Below are 21951 nucleotides of genomic sequence, written 5' to 3'. Positions count from 1 at the left end.
CATGAGCATCTAATATGTAACAAAATATTTGGAATACATTGTTTTAAATGACCTATACCACAATTTATTCTCTTATTACCGTACATGTTGTCCCTGACATTTTCCTCTATTTTAAATGAAAAATATTTTCATTTCTATGAAAGTAGTACCACCAAAACTGTTTTTTAAAAATACTGTATTTATGACATTTATGGTTCGACTGGGACTTCAACTTCACTCAAAGGACTGCATGTCTCAAGAATTTCGTTGTGCTTCAAGGAGTCTTCTATCGTCTAAGAAACGAAAGGAACAACATGGGGGTGGAGGGCATAGAGGAAGCTCTGAAGCACAAACTATGCAAGGTGAACTGGAAAAATCACTTTCCAGCCTCTCCAACCAACCCTAAACTATAAACCTTAAGAGCTCAGCACTGCTCGGTATTTCCAGATAAGGAAATGCGTAATAAACACAAGAGGCAGGGGCAGGTCAAGGCCTTCTCTACCCCAAGGGATACTTAGGCAGTAAAGTCAAGCCAAACTGGCCTCCAGAAGTATAAATCCCTATTATGATTTTACTAAAATGACTTGGCACAAGATAGATTGGATTATCAGCAGCTCCTGTAGCTTATTGCACCATTTATCAAAGAATTGTATTCAGGCTACAGGCCAACCCTGCCTACATGCATCAAACGTAGGAATCAAGGTTCTGTTTATATTTCTATAGTTAAATATGATCATCAGTCAGGACGGATCCCGAGACGAGATCCTATGAAGGGGTATGATATCATCTTTTCTCTGAACAAATATGATATTTAAATGTGCTTTTTGTTGGGGCACAATCCCCCTATTATTACTATGGCAAAAGCATATGATACCACATTTTAGTGGCAAGAGCACTCAATTCAGACCCAGGTGAAAATAGGCTCTAAGTTGATTTCTTTGCCATTTTCTTGCTAAGTTACAACGAACACGTTCACCTCTCTGACATTCAATTCAATTTAAATAATATCTACCCTATTAATATTAAAAAGGTTATGCATTTAAAGAAGGATAACGCAGTGATGGAAGGAGAACTGACTCTGGGTGGTGAACACACAATGGGATTTATAGATGATGTAATACAGAATTGCACTCCTGAAATCTATGTAATTTTACTAACAATTGTCACCCCAATAAATTTAAAAAAAAAAAGGATAACGCATGTCAAAATACTTTTAAAATTATAAAGTAGTTTACAAATATAGGTTATTATGGTTCCAAAAGTCATAGTCTAAATTTTTAGCCATGCTAATTTCCTTCCCAAAGAATGATTATAGTTATATTACATGTGATTAGTATCATGACCTTTCATGCTTTCAGATTTTACTGTCACAAGCAGACTCCTTTAGCAATGTTTCTTGGTTACTAATCTGCTTTCCAAGAGAAAAATGAATATTAACGCAAAGGCAAAATCTCTATTAACTGATCAACAGAGGTAGGCTTTTGAGGTATACTTAGGATTGTTTTTCCATCCAGTTGGAAGAATTAGACTAATGGGAAGAAAAATGTGTTTTATTTCTAATGCCAAGGACTCAAATCTGAAGAGCCTTAGAAAACACACTCCACTGGCTGACAAGAGAAATTTAAGTACATGTAAAATGAGACATACATTTGGAAACTGAAATGATAACATGCACTTGACAGTACACAGACAGATAGTAGTTGCCCTAAATCGGCAAGTTTAGAACAGCTACGAGGGCTGGAAGAGAAGAATGAAGAAAGCAAATTGGCTGAGGAAGGACAATTGAAAACTGACATTAGCTTTCTGCATTCCTGAAAAGGTTCATGTAATAAAAATTTCGTAACCATTTTATCACTGGCTTCCATTGTAATTTTGAGTTCATAAGGGAAATCCACGAGACAAATCACATCTCCATCAATTCATTCAATCTAACATTGACTGAGAACTCTGTGTGTCTGCCACTTAGTTGGGTACTAGAGAGACAAAGCTGAATAAATTACATTCTCTGTGCTCACCAGACTTAATCTATTCTTGACAGAAGCTCATAAATGAGTAACTAATGAGCCATACCACTGTGGGAGGCCATCTTTAGGAATTGTATTAGTCTTCCTATTCTGGTATCTTCTCTACATTTTGCTCTCTAGTCCAGGTAGGTCATGGAAGAAAAGTTACTCAAATATATAATCAATTCATGAGATCATTTCATAAGTATTTTGAAGTTCACACACATTGAAGTACACAACAAAAATTGTTCTCATTTCCTAAGAGTTCTCAGTGAAGCCACTGAATATAAATGATAAAGGAGCAGGAGTTGTTGCCTCTGCTTCAAAGCTTTCATGTAATTCAACACCTAGATGAGGCACACAGAATGGCTTTTTTCAGAGATCTTGAGTAGTGAAACCAATCACAGGTTTTGGGGTTTGTTTTGTTTTGTTTTTTACTCCATTACTCTCCTGGAATACCATAATACCATTCCTAATTAATTTGTTGACTGATTTTTAAATAAAAACTGGTGATAAAATATTTAGTACCTTGTTAGAAAAAATATTACATTGGCAATTTGATTCAATGGGCTCTCTACTTCCATAGTTCCGTTGAAGCAAAAAGATGAGCTCCAGGCAGAGTGGCCCAAATAATATACATGTACAAAATATTCAGATGTATGAGATGAATCATTGCCATAAAAATACTAGTTGCCTAAAATTGAAAGTACAATTCAACTGAATGAACTCAAAGAGGCTGACTTTTACATCCCGTCTAACTGGTGAGTAAAAGTTATCTGCTCCAGACTAGATCTAGATCATAAAAATTATTTCTTCCATTTCTATCTAAAATAAATGTATTGAAATTCAAAGACTAAAACCTCCTCTTTCAAGAAACATGGTATTAAATAAAGATAGGCCACTGTGCAGCAGCCATCTACCTCTGAGTAGAGAGGATGGAGAAATGCATACTCGAGCATGTAGATATATAAACATAGTGAGTACAGAAGTGGTCCTTATTGACAGTAGGAAGCCCCAAACCATTGCTTGAAAACACACTACTCAGTTTCCAAGAATCACTTGGGGTATTTGTTCAAAGGCATGTTTCTAGATCCTATCCCACGAGATTCTTCATTCATTAAGATGTGTCTTTGGGATAAGTATTTTTAACAAAACTCCCTAAAGTATTTATGGACCCTTACATCACACTTTGAGAGACACTGTTAAGTGGTTGTTACGACAAAATATGACACCTGAAAAAAAATTTAGAAGTGTTTTATTATTCAGAAGACGTACTTTAATGTAAGAGTATAGCAATCATTTTATGTAGATTGGGAGCAGAATCACAAAAGATTCATTCCTAACTTCGACTTTGCTTAGTTAACTGAAATAATTATAATGCTTCATTTGTAGTCTCATAAAGAAAGGAGGTAGTATAAACTCTTTCTGTGTAGAATTTCTATTCCACAATATTACCAAATCATCACTCACTTTAAAAGGCAAGGAAAATCAGTTATATTAATGAGAAGTAGTTTTAAATATAGTGCTTGAATCAAAAATTATTTGTATTCCTGGAATGGTCTAACTACACAGTATACAGGCACTGAACAAAACCATTCTTGGAAATTTAACTTGGCTAAAACACTCCTCTAAAGAAGAAAAACATCCATTCTATTTCCTGATACCTGACTTCTATTGCATTTAATTGGTAAAATTGCCCCTGAGTACAGTTACAAGCAAATGCCCTTAACGACCTGGCCTTGGGCAAAATAGTCAGTCCAGAGACAGCAACTCTGCTCTACCCACCCCCGGCCTCTGATTTCACAATGCTTAATGCAATCTTCCTTCTCTGGCAGCATTTTACTGGAGAACTTCTGGAGGCAATTCCTTCAGTCAAGACAGAAATAGGAAGATGTACAACATGGAATATCAGGATTATACTCACAAGTGCCCTGACCTCAACTCCAGCGACTATCACCTCCGCTCCACTTCAATCCCCCATTCTCATGGCCACACCGCAGGCATTTGCATGACAGTTAGGAGACATCCAATGCCTTTGGTCCTCCCTTTTCTCTAAGCCCTCAGCTCCCTCCTGGCCTCAGTTCCTTCCTGACTTAGTTGACACCTGAGCAACTCTCATCAAGCACTCCTGCACCCTGAGCTTGTCATACCATGCCCACAGCCTGTCTTCTCCAGGGCTGCACCTCAGGAGCTGACTGTTCCTCCTACAAAAATGGCATATCCATGCCAATGGATGTCATCACATTCTCCTGGCCTCCAACCCACAAGTGCCCTTAACTTGAAAACAATCCGCCCACTTACCTTTGCTACACTTCCTCTCCTTTGTGTAGCAGAACACCAGGATTTAAGAGGGTGGCTCCAGCGTCAGAAACAGAAAAGGCCTGGATCCCTCATTCATTACCTCTTTCACCTTTGGCAAGTCACTTCTCTTTAAAACTGTTTCCTGATCCATAAAATGATAATAGTAACTATCTCATGAGGTCACCATGAGGATTAAATGAGAACGTAAAGCACTGGGAACGTAAAGCACTTAGCATAGGAGGCTCAATAAATGTTTTTGCTGCTATTCTTTCCAATAATTTGTTCCAAACCTTTTACCACCTCTCTTAAAATTACCCTCTATGCACGTCATTCTCCTCACCATTAGCAATTAGTTTTGCCTCCTCCTTACCAAGAAAGTTGAGGCTATCCAGCTTAAAATATTTTAATTCCCTGGCAACCTCCTGCCAAGTTCTCTCTATGTGCTCCCCTTTTCTGACCTTTCCCACCAATCTCTAGCCTAATCCTTCCTCCTGTGCTCGGATCCTGTCTGTCCGGACACTGCACTATCACTCATTCTCTATCTCTGAAATTTTCAGGCCCTTCCTCTCTGCTTTTCAATGTTTCCCTTTAACCTAGAAATGTGCTTAAATCTCTCTCAACACCAACAAAAGATGCCCAGAACACACACGCCACACTATCCTGTAAATGCTGCCTTCGCTCCTTTCCATCCCAGCCAATCTTCTGGAGCACAGCCCACACTCTGCCTCTGCTTCCTCACCTCTCACTCATGCATCACCAAAGACAGCATCATTTCTGGCCCCAGGTCCACCCTCACTTCCCCAAACAGTACTGGCACCGGTCTCCAAAGACCTCCAACTTGTCAGAGCCAGTGGACATGTCCCGGTCCTCCTTTGGGACCTCTCCCTTCTTTGGGACACTGCTAGCATCGATTCCCTGCTTCTCTGGGCTTTTCCCTCCTGTTCACGGTCCCGGACTGTTTTCTCTCACACACCTCGGTGGGCTCCTCTCTGCCTGCCCCTCGGCTCACAGCTTTTCCACCATTCCAGGCTATCCTCAGCAGTCTCATCAACCCTATAGTTTTCATACCGCATGTACATGGACCACCAACGAATCTACTAGTTTCACCCTGATCTCTCCCTCAATTTGCAGACCTGAGTATCTAACTGCAAGGTGAACATATCCACAGGTATGTCAAAATCTACATGCCCAGAACTTACCTCATTATCTTCCACCATCCCAAACCCGCACAAATGGGACCTGTGTCTATTCAACTACTCAAGCCAGAAACATGAAATTAACCTAGACTCAAAAAAATGTTTATTGAGCAGAAATGAAGAACATGATTAAACTGACTGGATGGAAGGGCAATTGAACTGGACCTTTTACAGGGAGAACTGAATGTGTAGAAATGAGTCAAAGGTCTTTCCAGGGGCACATGGGTGCATGCACACACCACACAGAGGTAAACGAAAGTGTGAAAGACAAGCTAAATAGAGAGGTTAGCCCTAGAGGCATGAAGACCTGTGATGTGAAGTGAAATGTTCATTGTTTTGACTCCACTGCTTCCTTCCTCTCTAAATGATAGCTCCTAGGCCAATCACAGAAATCCTGCGCCCTGCCAACAATTGGTTAGGAATGGGTAACTGTCCAAGCCTGGCCAATAAGATCAAGGCCTTCATTCCAAACCTCTGGAACACTGCCAGAGCAATTTCCTTGTTTCAAAAGGGGACTTACCTCGTCTGGGTATCATCCTGTGTAGCCGTGGTGCCTGAGATTGCTGCAGGTCCTGTGGCTGATAGCCTGGGAGTTAATACCACTCACAGCAGGGTGGGGGGGCTAAGAAAATACAGAGAACTGGGGCTGAAGGCTTGATGCTCCCCTCATGGAACCTACCCGACCCCTGGGCTTGTCCTACCTCTGAGTTATGTATTATTTAATATAATAAATCTCCTAATTGTTTTAAGAAAAGGAGGGGGATACAGGGATCAGCCGTGTTTAGAAAACAAGGGATTAAAAAACAGTTAAACAGGTTCCTTTACTATAGGATTTCTCAGAATGTTAATATAGTAATGCACATTGTAAAGCTTCAAGAACTTAGTTTTTCAAATTTATGTGACCACCAAACTAGTCTGTCATCCTTCCTGTTCTGTTTTTGCAATGTACCTAAAAACAACTCCCAGAATTAAGAATTTGTAGATTATAGTTTAGAAAACTTGATTTTTACCAGAGCAGCTGAAAAGAGTACGTGACTGACTACTGTGACACAGTAAAGCAATGACAGGGTAATACAGGCACAGAAAAAGTGCTACGGGAGTCCAAGGGATCCCTGCCAGTCACTCAGAATGGCAGATGGCATTAATGTTATGTGCCAATTCTAGTAAATTTTTAGTGGCTGCTTGGAATGCTATACTGAAAGGGATTCTGAGTGCCTCGCCCACATTCAGCAGGAAAATAAAACACTTGATTAGTAATGATTGTCATGTGTATAGAAGGGGCAGTTGTGACAAAATCCTAATTTATTCTGAGACCTCTAAAGTGACAAATTCCTAAACAGCTCCTAGAACTATCCCAAAGAGTCTCGAGTTTTTTTAAAACCTGTATCAGGCCAGAATAATCTTTAGTAATTAACGGGGTAATAAATAGCTAAGTGTAAAGGCTCCAGAGTAAGAGAGACCTAGGTAAAATTCTTAGTTCTTGCCCTTGCTATGTAGCCTGGACACATCATTTAGCCCTTGGAAACCTCCGTTTTCCCATCTATAAAATGAGATTAACAGTCCCTATCTCACTGACATAAAAATTAAATTAGGTAATACATACATGCACCTGCATACAGTAAGTGTAATGAATACTAAGTTTAGCTATCACATTTACTAAGGCATTCACTTTGTGACATTCATAGTATGACTCCTGTAGTACACGGATTTATCCACTGTATTAACAACCATGGATTAGAGTAAAATGAGTCAAACTGAGGCCATAGAGCCATGACCCTGAACCCATTAAAAACACCCAGAGAGGCTACGATAAGCAAACGGCAAAGCACTGTTTAAAATAAGTGTTACTTGCCTTTAAGAAGACATAGAAAGTATATAAATCTAACAACTGGGAGATTATTATCAGCAAAAGGCAGAAAGCATATATATTTTTTCCAGATCTCTCTATAGGGAAGGCCTAGAAACAATGACCAAACAGCAGTGAGCCTCGATAACACCTAGAATGAGTCCCCCTCCAACCTCCTCACCCCCACCCCAGGGCATGGGACTTTCAGTGCTAAACCAAGCCATTTCTGAGCAAAGGAGGACGGCCACCCACCTTACAAACAAATGGCACAGGTGCAATCTCAACAGCTGGGTCTGGGTGTGGCTGTGCGGCTCAGCGCTGAGGCAGAGTAAGGTCTTGAAACACCCTTTTCCATGAAAAGAAGTCAGGGATCTTTTTCGAGAAATGGTTAATTCCAGGTATAAGCAGAAAAGGCTCAAAATGAACCTGAAATATCTTGTTACAGGAAAACTCTCAAAGACTAGTAGGGTCACATCAAAAGGACTCGAGCCAACTTGCAAAAGACTCCCACTGGCCAAAGATGGAATTATGTAAGTTTCAAAAGGTAATAATTACAACTAATTGAAACTCACAAAATCTGTTTAAATCCAGGAGCTTACAACACATTTTTAAAACACACAACTAATTGATTACTTTCACAGGATAACGGGAAACCAACTCATTATCATGGAAACTGATAATGGGAAAGAATCTAACATTTATTCTGCTTTTCTATACGAACTGTACCACTGTGTAACCACATAGTAGATGAGGAAAGGGTCTCTTTTTAAAAAGTATTCAAACCAATAAATGAAAAATAAATGACAATTAAAACATGACCATTTTGCCACTCCCAGCAAATAATGGATCTAGGTATTGAGCATCAACAGGTCCTGACGTAGCAAAAAGAAAGACAATCAGATAGTATGTGCCTCGCAATGAAAGGTTACTGACCATCCCTATAGTCCTGCCAAAAGGATCAAACACAATTTTGATCAAGCCTCTCGATGCAGCTGCCCATTTGCAGGAGTAGTAAAAGGAAAGAGGAACATGCTGAACTGAGTCATTCACATGCAATCAGCAAAACCCAGACTTACAGGACAAATGCTCCAGCTTCTTCCACAGGTAAATTGCAAGGAAAAGAAAAGGACAGAAGGGACACATGTTTTTTAATGGGCAAGAATAAACTATTATGTCCACGGATGCACATTTGAGTGGCAAAACTACAATGACAAGCAAGGAAGTGATGACTAAAAAGTCAAGATGGGGTTACTTAGAACGGGAGGAGCCAACATTGGGGTGGAGAGAGGGGCTCCTGGGGTTTTGAGAAATAAGAAGGGTATTTTCTTTATAATCATTCACCCAACTATACATTTATTTTTTGTTATTTTCTGAATCTGCGTTTTTAAATTTTATAATAAAACGTTTTTTTAAAAAGTAAAAATGTAAAGTCTATCATTTAACAGTTTCTATTTTCAAAGCACTTTATAAGTACTAAGTATTTGTAGTTTCAAATACTATGAACAACCCCTGAAAGAATTTACTATCTCCATTTTTCAGCTAAGAAGACTGAGGCTTAGAAATCTTAAGCAAGATGCCCACAGTTACAGAGCTAATAGGGCAGAGTCAAGATCCGAATTCCGACAGCCAGCTGGCTGACTCCAAACCCATTCTCGTACTATCTATGCTCTATTGATTCCCAGTTACTCACTCAAGATTTATTACTTACCTACTAAATCATGCTAAGTGGTAAAGATACAGAGGGGAGTTTCTACCTTCAGAGTTCAAGGGTTAAAGAAAAAGAAAGACAAGGAATCAGCCAAGTGAGTATAAAATTACAGTTGTGTTCAGTACAGTGAAGGAAAGGTATATGGTGCTGTGAGAATATACACAGCTGACAGAGAGGGAAAGCTTCTCCGCAAAAGTGAAGACTGAAGTCTGAGGAAGAGAAATTAACTAGGAAAGGGGGCAGCAGGCTGCCGAGGCAGAGAAGCAATCGGAAAGCCGCACTGACTGGGAGCTTGGCACTTTGAGAACTGAGGACAGAAAGCGAGGAGTGAAGGTAGTTATGACGGGAGATGAGGCTAAAGAACTAGGAAGAACAGGAAGCTCCCGATGGGTTTTAATTAAACATGCTGCTGAAGAGGGATCTGATTGGGTTTGCATTTTTAAATGAATGAATTGAAGGAGGAGCCACTAAGGAGGCAGACAGACCAGCTGAGAGGCTACTGCAGTCATCTGGGTGGGAAAGAAGTAGATGACGCAGGACACTCAGAGGTAAGAAGACAGGACTTGATGGCCTGCACACGGGGAGTGAGGAGGAGATGTCAAAGGCTCGTAGGCTTCTGGCAATGGGACTTATCTTCGGAAGTGCCAGTCACTGATGTAAGGACAATGGAAGACGGATGGGGAGGACGCTGGTCATGAGGAATGGGGACAGTTGGACTTGTTGAGTTTCAGGCACCATTGTGAGTGCCAAGTGGAAATGTCAAGTTAAGCAGTTGAATAAATGAGTCTCAGGGCCAAAAAGAAGAGATCTGAGCCTGAGGAATAAATCTCTAATCCTCAGTGAGAAGATGGCTACTGAAGGGGGCTCAAGCGTGAGACGGCCGAAGAATGACATTGAAAAAAAAAAAAAAAAAGTATATATATATATATATATATATATACATATATATATATATATATGTATGTATATCAGCCCAAGAATGACCTAAATTCAAATCTGGAAAACAAAGCAATTTCCTAAGCTTATCTAAAGTTCAAAACCTCAGAAAGGTTTAGTGAAACAGGAAAAAAAATGTGAAAAAAGGAAAAAGAAATTAACTGCATCAGGAAAAAAACACTGACATTTCTGGAACATTTAAGATGTTAATTTCACGTCTAACAAGTGGGCAGAGCCTGCATACGGCCCTCGGGTGTTACCTGTAGGAGCGGACTAACATAGGAGGAAGAGACCTTTTGGGAGGCGGCTTGCATGTAAGAGCTCAAGGTTAGAGACCAGAGAAAGCTTTGGAGCTGGAGAGAAAGCTCCAGCTTGACCTCAGGTGCGCTCCAAGGCAGGTAGACAGAGGAACCATAAACAAAAGGGAAGGGGCTATCTTCCCTGGAGACGTAAACAGAGCATAAGCTCCTCAACTTCTATAACAAGGTTAAAAAAAAATTAAACCATGCCTAAATAAGAGAAACAAGGCTACACTCTCAGTTTCTATAGAGCACATACTATGGCTTCGGCTCAGGAAAAAAAACCCAAAAGGACTAAGCATTCCTAGATATCCAGCTTCAGGGGATTGAGACAATAGTAGCCCAACAAAAAATGAGCTTTTTCACAGACTGGCAGTGGTTACAACAGAGAAGCATCTCTCAAGTGCTTTGCAGGCACCAGAAATGGAAGAATATAACTGAGCTTATTCACAAATACTTGTACATGAGACCCTGCTCGCGGACTCGTAGAAATGGGGGATGGGGTGTGGAGTTAGGGTCACTGCCAGGTGAGGTCTTGCATGAGCAGACAAGAGCAAACACCTCTAAAATTTTATTCACTACTATTAATGTAAATTCACCCATATATACGAGTATAGGTAGGAGAGAACTACAGAAAGTCAGGTTTGAATTTACAAATGAGTATTTGTAAAAATTTATCTAATTTTCCAAGAGGTGTATTTTACACTAAAACTGAAAACTTAATTGAATAGATCCTAGTGACTTAAATAAGTTCATGTGTCGTATCCTAAAACGCACAATTAATTTCTTTTTCCCTTGGCCTCAGAGGCATTTTACTTGGAGTTGCCATGTTCACTGTTCTTTACATCCAGCGCGTGGCTATTCACACATGGAAACCCCAGGCTAGCTGAAAAATACGAGTATACCAGGACTGGCCCGCACCTGGAGTAATTGCTAAGCGCGAGCCAGCCCCAGGACAGAGCAGGCACACCTCACACTCCTAACTACATTCTCCCAAAGCAGCATCTGAGGTGAGAAACCTACCAAAATACAACCAAACCCACTGGGCTTTCTGGAAAGCCCCACTGTGTTTGGAGAAACTATAGAAGCACACACCCCAGGACTAACAGAGGATGTGGAAATGAGTAACTTAGACCCAGGCCCTGGGCCTCAGGGCATCCGGGGAGCCTCTGAGAAGAGCTGCCTATCTACCCGTCATCGTCACCCCTACCCATCATCTTCAACCTACCAACCAACCCTAGTTCGGAAGTGACCTAACAGTGAAAGGTAAAAATTTAAGTTCCAAGTTCTTAAAATGTTTTCTTTCAAAAGCAAAGCTGCAATTGTAAAAAAATAAATACATAAAACTGGCAAGTTTGTATGCCATCATCATTCTAATTCTGACAACCTCCCAGAGACACTACTCATTTTCTAAAGGCTGCGCCCTCAGCACCAAACTTGCTGACTCACCTTTTTAGCACAATTGTGTGCACCATTCTGCCACAAGGACTCACACATTTTAAAGAATCTAGGGCACTTCCTTCCTCAAAAATAATAAGGTTGAGAAGTGAAACCTAAGACATTTTTAAAAGGGCAATATTTAATGCATAGGGTAGCATCACAGCATGCACTCAAAACAAAAGTGGCTTAAGATTCAAGAGAGTCAGACATAAACCTCCTGAGAATGACCAGAATTTAGACTCCAAGTAGAACGTTCAAGTTTGGAGACTTCCATCTTCGCATTTGTGAATACACAGTAGGACCCTTTGGTTTGGGGTTGAATTTGTTTAAAGAGAATGTTAGGGCACTCTTGACAAGATTCTTGAACCTATCTGGAATGAAAATTAATGATAATGAATACCAATGAAAAATGTTACGCACTCTTTTTGGTTTGTTTTTTTTTTAAAGATTTTATTGGAGAAGCGGAACAGGACTTGACTGGGGAACGCACTCTTGAATTTACTCCCTCCTGTGCCATTCTCACAGCTTCATTAACTCTCACTTTTTATCATAGCAACTACAGGGTATTTCTCTTCTCAAGTCCATCCCAAACAAGTTTCCATTTAACACTTCTAAAGCCCAGCTCTGATGCTATGGCTTTGGTGCTCAGAAAATGTCAATAGCTGACATACCTACAGACTGAACTCCAATTCCACTCTCTCAAATGAGGACTTCCACACCTGGCCAAAACTACCTTTCCAATCCTAGCTCCTAGGATTCATATACGTCCTTACTGGGAACTCAAATCCCACATGGTACATGTGCTCCATCCCTAGAACAGTTTGCTTGATTTACTTTGTTTTATTTTTGTACAAATTATGAAAGTATGTAAGTGCTACCTTCAGACTGTTTTGCTAAATTCAAACACACACTTTCTGCCTTTCTTAGGATACATTTGCTAGTTTTGATTAGCCTTTTTTATATTCTAGGTTTAATCATGTATCTTCTTTGAAGTTATCACTATGCATATATAACTTCATCCTATGTTTACTAACTTTAAGAAATAGTTTCTTCATAATAACGATACAGAAAATAAATAATTTTCCTTTATGTGTAATCACTGTTTATATCAAGAAATGATAGGTATCAAAAACCTTTTGAGTACATATCTGCATTTGTTTGTGAATGAACAATATATATCTGCAAGAATAAACAATTATTAATAGTGGCTGTAAAGAAGAAAGACTTTTTTCACTGTATACCCTTTTATATGCTTTGATTTTTTTAAACCATGTGATTGTATAACCTATGTAAAAAATTACATTTAAAAATTATGAATAGTATGAATTTAAAGTAAAACAAACCTTACCACAGCAAGAGTTAGATAGGATCATATAATTAAAGGGGTTCTCAAAAAGTCATCTTCCTCAAAAATATTTTTCCCACTAGCCACCATGACTTAAATCCCCTAGTTAAATTGCAAACAATTATTCTGAGGACAGTAAGTATATTATGCCATTATCCATTATCAAATTATTGAGGATTAGTTTATCACATTAGCATAATAAAGGGAAGTCACAAAGAGGCTGTGTATAGTCTCCCTAATTCCTATTTCTTTTCCTTTTTCCCTCAAGTAACTAAATTCAGTTTGTTTTACTCAAAGAACTTTTGTATTAGTAAAAGAACTCATTTAGGGATTCTAGAAATCCTACACAAGCCAACTGGCGCCATGGATTGCTGTGTGAACGTTTTTACTGTCTCTATAAACATCTGCCCTGCCCGTCTTCTCTGTCAGTCAGACCTACTCAGCCTGTGAGGGCTGGCACAGGGACGACCTCGTTCATCTTTGAATCCTCCCAACACTAAAAACATTGCCATGCACACTTACAGAAAGCAATTATCCAAGCTCTTAGTGACACCCATTGCAAGGCTCTGACCCTTCTCTAGGAAACTGGTTGAAATTTCAAATCTAAAAATGTCAATGGGATACTTAAATTTGTTCTCAACTCAAACCCTCATTCAGGCAAAATCCATCTACTGAGAGCTTACTATGTGCCTGGCACTGGCACTCAGCAACAAGGCAAAAACCGATCTGACAAGATCAGGATAACAGATATGTAGCAGATATTTAGTAAATGCTTATTAATTAGATTTGACGAACTTCTTGAACTTCTCTGCCTAAACTATGAACAATCTTTCATTATTCTTTTCTCTAGATGGCAGTAGACTTTAGTTTCCCATGTGCTACTAGCACCTGACTTTCTTGTATCAGCCCTCCAATTCTCATTCACTAATTGCTTACTTATTTTTGAACTTATGGGACATAAATCAAGAAGTATCTAATAGGGGCCGGCCCGGTGGCTCAGGCGGTTGGAGCTCCGTGCTCCTAAAGCCCAAGGCTGCCGGTTCAATTCCCACATGGGCCAGTGGGCTTTCAACCACAAGGTTGCCAGTTCGACTCCTAGACTCCCACAAGGGATGGTGGGCTCTACCCCTGCAACTAAGATCGAACACGGCACCTTGAGCTGAGCTGCCACTGAGCTCCTGGATGGCTCAGTTGGTTGGAGCGCGTCCTCTCAACCACAAGGTTGCCAGGTTCAACTCCCATTAGGGATGGTGGGCTGTGCCCCCTGCAACAAACAATGGCAACTGGACCTGGAGCTGAACTGTGCCCTCCACAACTACGATTTTGAAAGGACAACAACTTGACTTGGAAAAAATCCTAGAAGTACACACTGTTCCCCAATAGAGTCCTGTTCCCTTTCCCCAATAAAATAAAATAAAGTAATAAAAAAAGAAGTATCTAATAAAACACAATGTAAAAGACAAGAGAAAACCCATAGACTGTGAAAAATTGACAGTTAAAAAAGCTATTCCTTCTTACCTTCCTATCATCAAAATGTAAGAAATAATTTTCCCTTTTCCATTTTATGAAGATGCACTTTGTAATACTGGTCCAGCAATGAAAATAAGTTTTCTAAGCTATTGATTCACTTTTGCCATATTTCTCTTGCTATTGCCTAAAGTCAGTAACTGTGGCTAGTGAATCTGAGGCTCTTGACCCAGGTGAGTTAACTGGCCTGGCACAAGACTAAGCTACAACCCTGGAAACAGCTTACGCAGCAAAGCTGGACTAACAACTATCAAACAAGGAGAAGTCCAGCCCCCAGCATCACAGTTCCCGTCTCCGTGCCTGCAACCAAACCTAAGTTTTCCGAAAATGAGGACCAGATATCAACTGTCTAGACTTTAGCATCAACCTTCCTGACCTTACACACAAGTTTCCTTAGTACCTGAAAATACCACTGGATATTCTTTCTACCTGAGATAAAAGTTATTTTTACTATTTTAATCAATGGTGATTCCCACCCAAGTAAAATCAAAATCTGTGCACATCAGAGAAGCCCAATAGATACTAGATTAATTGGGGGGGTGGGGGGAGCACTAAGTTAATGACCAAGAACAAATAATTTTCTTCATTATCATCAGCAAACACTTCTTGAGCTCCTACTAGGTTCAAGGGACAACATTGAGTTTACAGCCAATAACTACAATGTGAAGCATGCAGAAGCATTTGAACACTCCTAGACATGAAAACACTTTTTCTCTTTCAGTTCAGGCTTCTCCAGTTGCCTACTTTTAACAATGTACGCATTTTTTCCTCTATAAAAGGAAGCCAGGAAGAAGGAAAAAAAGAGGAAGGAAGGCAGGAAGGAGGGAAGGAAACAAGGAAGGAAGGACAAATAGATCCCAGTGTCGGACATGCCTAGCTGACACTATAATTATCCAAAATGTATAAGAATAAATGAGGATTCTTTTCTTCATGCTGAATAAAAATTTCTTCAGTAATCACTGTATCTTAAGAGGCACCATTTGGTTCACTACTGAACAGCCCTCCAAATGTTAGATAATCTGTGTGGTCCAACTCCTACCCACACAGAACTGAGAGATAGTTTATACCACACCACACATTTATGCTTCCATTCATAAAGAGAACATTTGGGGGGGAAAAAAACTTAAACACACATTATCAGAAATACAACACAACCAAAGGCACCAGTACTATCAGAAAAAAATAATTTTATGTAAATAATATGCACAACTCTAAATAACATATAACGTAGGAAGTAAATTTCCTGATGTATTTTCCTACTTAAGGCTTTTGTAAGAATCCAAGTTCTAAAAAAACTGATCAATAATCTACTTTCCTTAGATTGTACCTCACCTCTTCTATTACCTGAAATCTTGAGGTGGTATACATGAGAGATTATATACTCCATTTTCTGTCACCTTTAAAGTATTATTTTCTCTAATACCTCTACTAAACCATCTTTCTGGATGGTAATCCAAGTTTCATCTACCCAGAGGTGCAAGAAGGCTGGCAGATTTGGGAGAATGTATTTTCCATGTAACAGGGTGGTAACCCACAACATGAGGCTTCCAGGCCTTAAGAGGTGGACTACACGCAATACTATGGCTTTGACCCTGACCTCACCTTCTAAACTTCCTGTCCCCACTTACTAGACACTCTTAACCACTTAACTCTTAATCACTTTTTGTTTCATAAGCATTTATCACTATGCAAAAGTATCTCATATGTTTATTGTCTGATTCCCCATAAGAATATAATCTCCAGAGAGCTGGGTTTTCTTGTGTCTTGTTGATTCAATCCCTGCTTCCAGAATAATACTAGGCTTGTACAAAATACTCGACAAATACATACTTGTTACAATACTCTAAAGAATTGCAACGTAATTTATAATGATCAATGATGTCATTTATAATTGATCAATGATCAATAAACTAACTAGTAAAAATCTTGGGACCCTTTTTTTTTAATCATTGGAGAGAATAAGCAAGAGGAAAAATACACCTGCTCATCCACTCTTGCTAAATTAGACATGAAAAAAAATGGACAGCTAAGTGAAGGTTTTTAAGAAAAATTAATATCACACATTTTTGAGACTACTTAGAAAACAGAAGTTCCTCTTTCTTAATAGTTATACTGAATTGCTGATCAGCTTATTGAGTGAAGATGCCTGACTGCCTTACCTACAACCCTTCAGCCATTATCTCAGCGCTGCATTCAGACTCAAGAAAGGGTAATCCTGGTGAAGAGAGTGTAATGATTTTTACAAAGGAGTAAGCCAGTCGAATCATAAGCAAATACCAAACCCAGGGGGTAATGCTCCTCTATCAAATGTTCTTACGAAGTTGAGCCACTGCCATTGCCCTTACCCCAAAGTGCTCGGACAACTTCAGTTTAATGACAGTATCGTTCAGTCACGCAGTGAGTGCCAGGCTGTGACAGAGTCGATTTCATTTAAAGGGGTTATGAGACAGAAGCTAGGAGGTAGCGAAAGTAGTGGTTTGGCACTAAGGAAGAGAAGAGGTCATCTAAAATACTGTTCTTTCCTATATTTCCTAAGCACCGCCCTACTGTCCCATATCACAGACCAAAGCTTTCTTTTGTTGCACACTATAGTCATTTCTGGCATCCTCTTTCTAAATCACAAAAACTGGCTGGGACTGCGTTACTTCTCAACATGGTGGAGATAGGATGTTGTGGTATAAGGCGCACAACACAGGCTTGGGTGTGAGGGTAGATGAATGACCTGGGTCAAGTTAGTTTCTCTGAGCCAAGTTTCCCACAGAGAACGGTTGGAAGAACCAACTACAACAACTAATACAGGGTGCAGCGCCTGCGTACAGGGAATGCCGTGCTCCCCTTTCTTCCCCTCACCAACTGCAGAGCAGCATCGAAGAATGGGGATGCTTATTCAACTAGGAAGGTTGTGGCCGAGGATGGTTGTAGAGCGACTACACCCCCTAATACCGTCCAGCCCCACTGATCCCCGAACCCGGCCCCCGTGGGGGCCGAGGGAGCGCTCATATCCGCCCGCCTGGCGAGCAACCCCAGCCGCGTCTTTCTCGGGTTTTCAGCTTCAAGGCGGGGAGCCCGGCTGGAGAGGAACCGCCCGGCCGCGACCACTGGGTCTCCGAGATCCGGCAGCTGGCACCGGAAGCGGGGAGGGCCGGGCCGAGGCCCCAGAACACGAGGCGAGAGGAGACCCGTACTTACCCACGGCGGGCGGCGGGCGGCTGCGGCCAGGCGTCTCCAGGCGGCGGCGAAGTCGGGCGGCGGGGCGCGCGGGCTCCGGTAGACGAGGGAGAACAGGGTCCCCAGCAGGAAGGCGGCCGCGGCGCAGCCCAGGTACAAGCTGAGCCTGAGCAGGACGGTGCACGGCCCCGCGCCTCCTGCCCCCTGCAAGTAGCCGGGCCCCAGGTAGGAGAGGGACACAGCGGCGAGTACGGCCACGGCCACTGGCACCCGCCAGCTCCCGCCGCCAGGCGGGCCCCTTGGGGCCGCCGCATCCTCTCTGAGCTCCGGCCGCCGCTCACCAGGGGCTCCCGCGGCCGGCGCGGGGCTGATGTCGGTGGCATCGGGGTGCATGCTGCTTCCTGTGCCGCTAAGGACAGGCACATCTCCTGCCCTGCTGTCCCCCGGCGCTGCCCTGGACGGTGGCCTCTGCGCGGCGCCTCCTCCCCTCGCCGCTCCCGCCACCGCCGCCGCTCGGGAGGCAGAGGAAGTCCGCGCTCATGCCCTCGCCGGCGGCACACCGAGGGCTCCAACAGACGCCGCTGAGTTCCCCTGGGCGACCCCTCAGCGCCGCCACCCGGCGCCGGGCCCGCAGCTGCCGGGCCGGGCGCGCCCAGGTAGCCCGGCGGTGTTGTGACTTAAGCGGACGAAGCCGGAGGCGGGGTGGGGGCGGGGGCGGCCCTGAAGTGCGTGTCAGGCTGGGGGTGGAGAGCAACCGCGGCCCTCTGAGTGACAGCTGAGAAGGGCCCGACTCCGCCCGCCTGGGCCGGCCTCCACTCGGGGCGGGGGGAGGGTCCGACCCACCGCTGCCCCACCAGGGAGAGGGCGAAACCAAGGGCTGCGAAAACTCTGTCCAGCGTCTCCGGGTCCCCCCAAGGACACCGTCTGTTGATGGAAAATTTTGCTGAAGGTGTCAGAAGCATTTGTAATTCTCCATCTCAGGTGATTCCTTAATCCTCGCTCTCCGCTCATCACCGACAACCTCCTCGCAGGCTTACAGCCTTCCCCAAATTCTGCCTTGTTTTCACCTGCTATTTAAATAGGCAACCATACGTGATCCTCACTTTTAACAGTTCCCCCAACAATCTTCCCTTTCCCGCCCGGCCGCCGCAGGGAAGGAAATCAGACAAACAAACGGAGTAAATGAAGGAGTGGGGGAGTATATGAAGCCTGCAATTTCTAGATGTGCTAAGGCCTAAGAAGTGGAACTGGTACCAGACAGTGTATCAGCTACCATCATCACTTTCGCTCCAAGTCCCTACATTTTTGTTGCCAACGATTCAGTATAAATGCTATTGCCCACACAAGTGAAAGTGGTCCAAACAATTTTTAGAGTATTATTTTCCTCTTCTATCATGGTCCCAGGGTTAATATACAGATAATGCTTACTGAGAAGATGCTAATATGCTAGATAATACCAACAATTACTATTACGACCAATAAAGCAGATGTATTTTTAATGGATAAAGGAATTCTAAAGCAAATAAGGAATTCTAAAGACTTCAATGATTATTTAAAAGGGGTGGGGGGAGGTGTGATAAGAGTAGAGAGAGGGCAAATCCAGAACAGAAAAGGGAAGAAAGGAAAGGGGAAGAAAGGAAAGTAAATGGATGAGAAGCAGTGAGAAATAAATACGGAAATGGAAAACATTTATAAGCAAAAGCCCAGAACTCTTTCCATGTAACCATCATGCAGAATGTCAACCGTTGGAAAGTGCTATTGTTTTCCAATAAATTGACTTATATCCTGCTTCCCAGGAAGCATAGTTAAGAAAAATGAGAATTAAAATCTGTTTTTAAATACTATGACTATAGTGTTTTTCTATAAGGAATCATCTGTGTCATTTCAACAAAGAAAAAAATATAACATTCATATGAATTAAACTAAAATATTTAGAGGATATTTATTCTTTTAAAACAAAGTATTATCCAAGAGGTTATTATTCAAAAAAGAAATACTGGTATCAATAGACATATACAGCCCACCCATGAATTCATATCTTCAAAATTAATTTTCCTGGAATAGCATAAATTCAAGTGTGAAAATAAGAGGTCTAAAAAAATTATCCCTAAATTTAGCTCTAATGAAACAGCATAGAAATGAATTATTTTATGCATCTATATAAATGTATTTACATTTGTTGTTTTTAAAAAGCTTTTGACTTTAATTAGTATTCATGGGACACTATTCTTATACCTTGCAAGATCAAAGACAAAGATAATGAGTGTCTTATGCAAGATGCGACCTTGCCATGCCTAGGTGATGCCGTCCAAGGAAGTTACTACTTTCCTGTTCTTAGCCTTTCTTCCCTCTCCTCCCCTCCACCTTTTCAAAATAAAGCAGTGTAACTGATTTTTGAAGGAACCCTTTTTGCCTCTAAAATAATTAAAATTCTTCTCACTGGGGCTCCTCAAAGTGTATCCTACTAATCCAAATTATTTCAAGTAAAGCATGGTAGCTTGTTATTTCCAACAATCATATCTATATTTCTTGATCATTTACATGCCAAGGTCTGTGTGCTGGGGGCTTTATATACATTTTTCAATTTAAACCCATAGCTGAGAATAATGGAACTAATTGAACACTTACTATGTGCCAGATACTGTTCTAAGCACTGGACAGACTGCACCTAATCTTCACAATACCTGATAATGCTCTCTATCTACAAAAGGCAGAGAAGGTATAATACTTGCTCAATATTACAAAGCCAACAAATATCTGTACTGGGATTTGATAATCATCCCATGTGGTCTGGCTTTGGAGCCTGTGCATTTAATCACTATGCCATTGTGCTTCCTAAAAATTCTTGTCATTTAGTCATCCCATACTACAGAGGAGAAAATCCATGAGCTTAAGACCTGTATTCTATGCTTAACTGTTCAGTTTTGTTGCTTTGTGAGGATAGCTGGTACCTTAGACAGCACCCTGACAAGTGTTAAGTGATTTATGACTTAAACTAGTAAAGGAGAAACTGGTCTCTTTCATTGAGATCCCTGGTCTGCAACTCTTAAGACCATGATCTTTCCAACACACCTGTATATTGTTCCCCAAAATAATGCAGATCTGGAGAAATGTATACTCATGGTAAAAAAACTTCTTAAAGCATAAGCCATTTTGCTTAGTCAGCATTGATACTTCAAACATCTCCTTAATGAGTAGTAGTTGGGCCTCTACCCTGTGAAAGTCTGAGAAACACTAAGAGGTGAGGTAAGATAAGGGGGTACGTGGGAGTGACTAGGATGGAAGTACTAAGGCAGATAAGGCTGGAAGCCAGCTATTAAATTAGAATTCAGGTGTTTCTTCCCAGAAGTCACTGTTGAGTCCTTCCAGGTCTAAGGGTTAAAGAGGGATTTAAGCAAGGATGCCTCATTTATATTCCTTAAAGCTAGCACAGACTATAATTGAGTGCTCCATCAGCTCTTTTCATTATTTTCTTATGTAAGATGGGAATGACAGCTGCATTAACTCATCAGGATATCATAAGGACAAATTAAGTGGAAAAAAGTGACATTTAAAACATTAGGCAGTGTAAACAGGTAGACAACACCTGATCGCTGCCAAAATGATACATCTTCCCCTTCACTAGTTAGTATTACTATTTCTCCTTCAACCTCCTGGTCCATCTTAGAGGTAGCCACAGGATTAGAGAGAAAACCACAATATTTGCCCTTGACCACTTTGGGGAAAATTAAATATATTAACATGAATCAAAAGACCTAGTTATCATTCTATTTTCTTCTATTGATTCCCTGTAAGACCCTAACAGATTGGTTAATCCCTCTCTCGTAAACTATCAAGTAGAGTGTGGTTTACAAAAAGTATTGATATAAGCGTGGCCAAACATCGAAAATGAAAGTTAAAAAAAAATTATAAAATACTTTACAAATAGTAGCCTGCTAAAGCTTAAAGGAAATGTACTGCAGCATTTATTTCTAAGAGGAAGGTGAATCTCTGAACAAAATTTTAGAACATAAATTATGCTGAGTGAGGTTCCGTATTAGTACAGCCATACCTCATTTTATTGCATTTTGCTTTATTGCACTTCTCAGATATTGCTTGCATATTTTTTTACAAATTGAAGGTTTGTGGCAACCCTGCATGAAGTATGTCTGTAAGTGCAATTTTTTCCAACAGCATTTGCTTGCTAACTTCATGTCTCTGTGT

General features: G+C 41.1%; 1 protein-coding gene across 3 annotated transcripts in view; it reads right to left on the bottom strand.

Annotated features, from left to right (window-relative positions):
• Nucleotides 1–18504, bottom strand: part of SNX25 (sorting nexin 25) — a 99751-nt gene extending 81247 nt beyond the window's left edge. The window contains exon 1 of one of the 3 annotated variants that reach the window (XM_019736072.3): nt 17770–18504. In XM_019736072.3, the coding sequence (XP_019591631.2) occupies nt 17770–18141 (372 nt within the window). In that variant the 5' untranslated portion in view covers nt 18142–18504. The remainder of the gene's footprint in view (nt 1–17769) is intronic. The other 2 variants (XM_019736070.3, XM_019736071.3) reach the window with 2 other exon arrangements.
• Nucleotides 18505–21951: the final 3447 nt, after the last annotated feature.

The sequence above is a fragment of the Rhinolophus sinicus genome, chromosome 16 (genome assembly GCF_057876585.1).
Source record: "Rhinolophus sinicus isolate RSI-liver-muscle chromosome 16, RSI-T2T, whole genome shotgun sequence".
NCBI lineage: Eukaryota > Metazoa > Chordata > Mammalia > Chiroptera > Rhinolophidae > Rhinolophus > Rhinolophus sinicus.
This window is presented reverse-complemented; position numbering and strand designations above follow the sequence as displayed.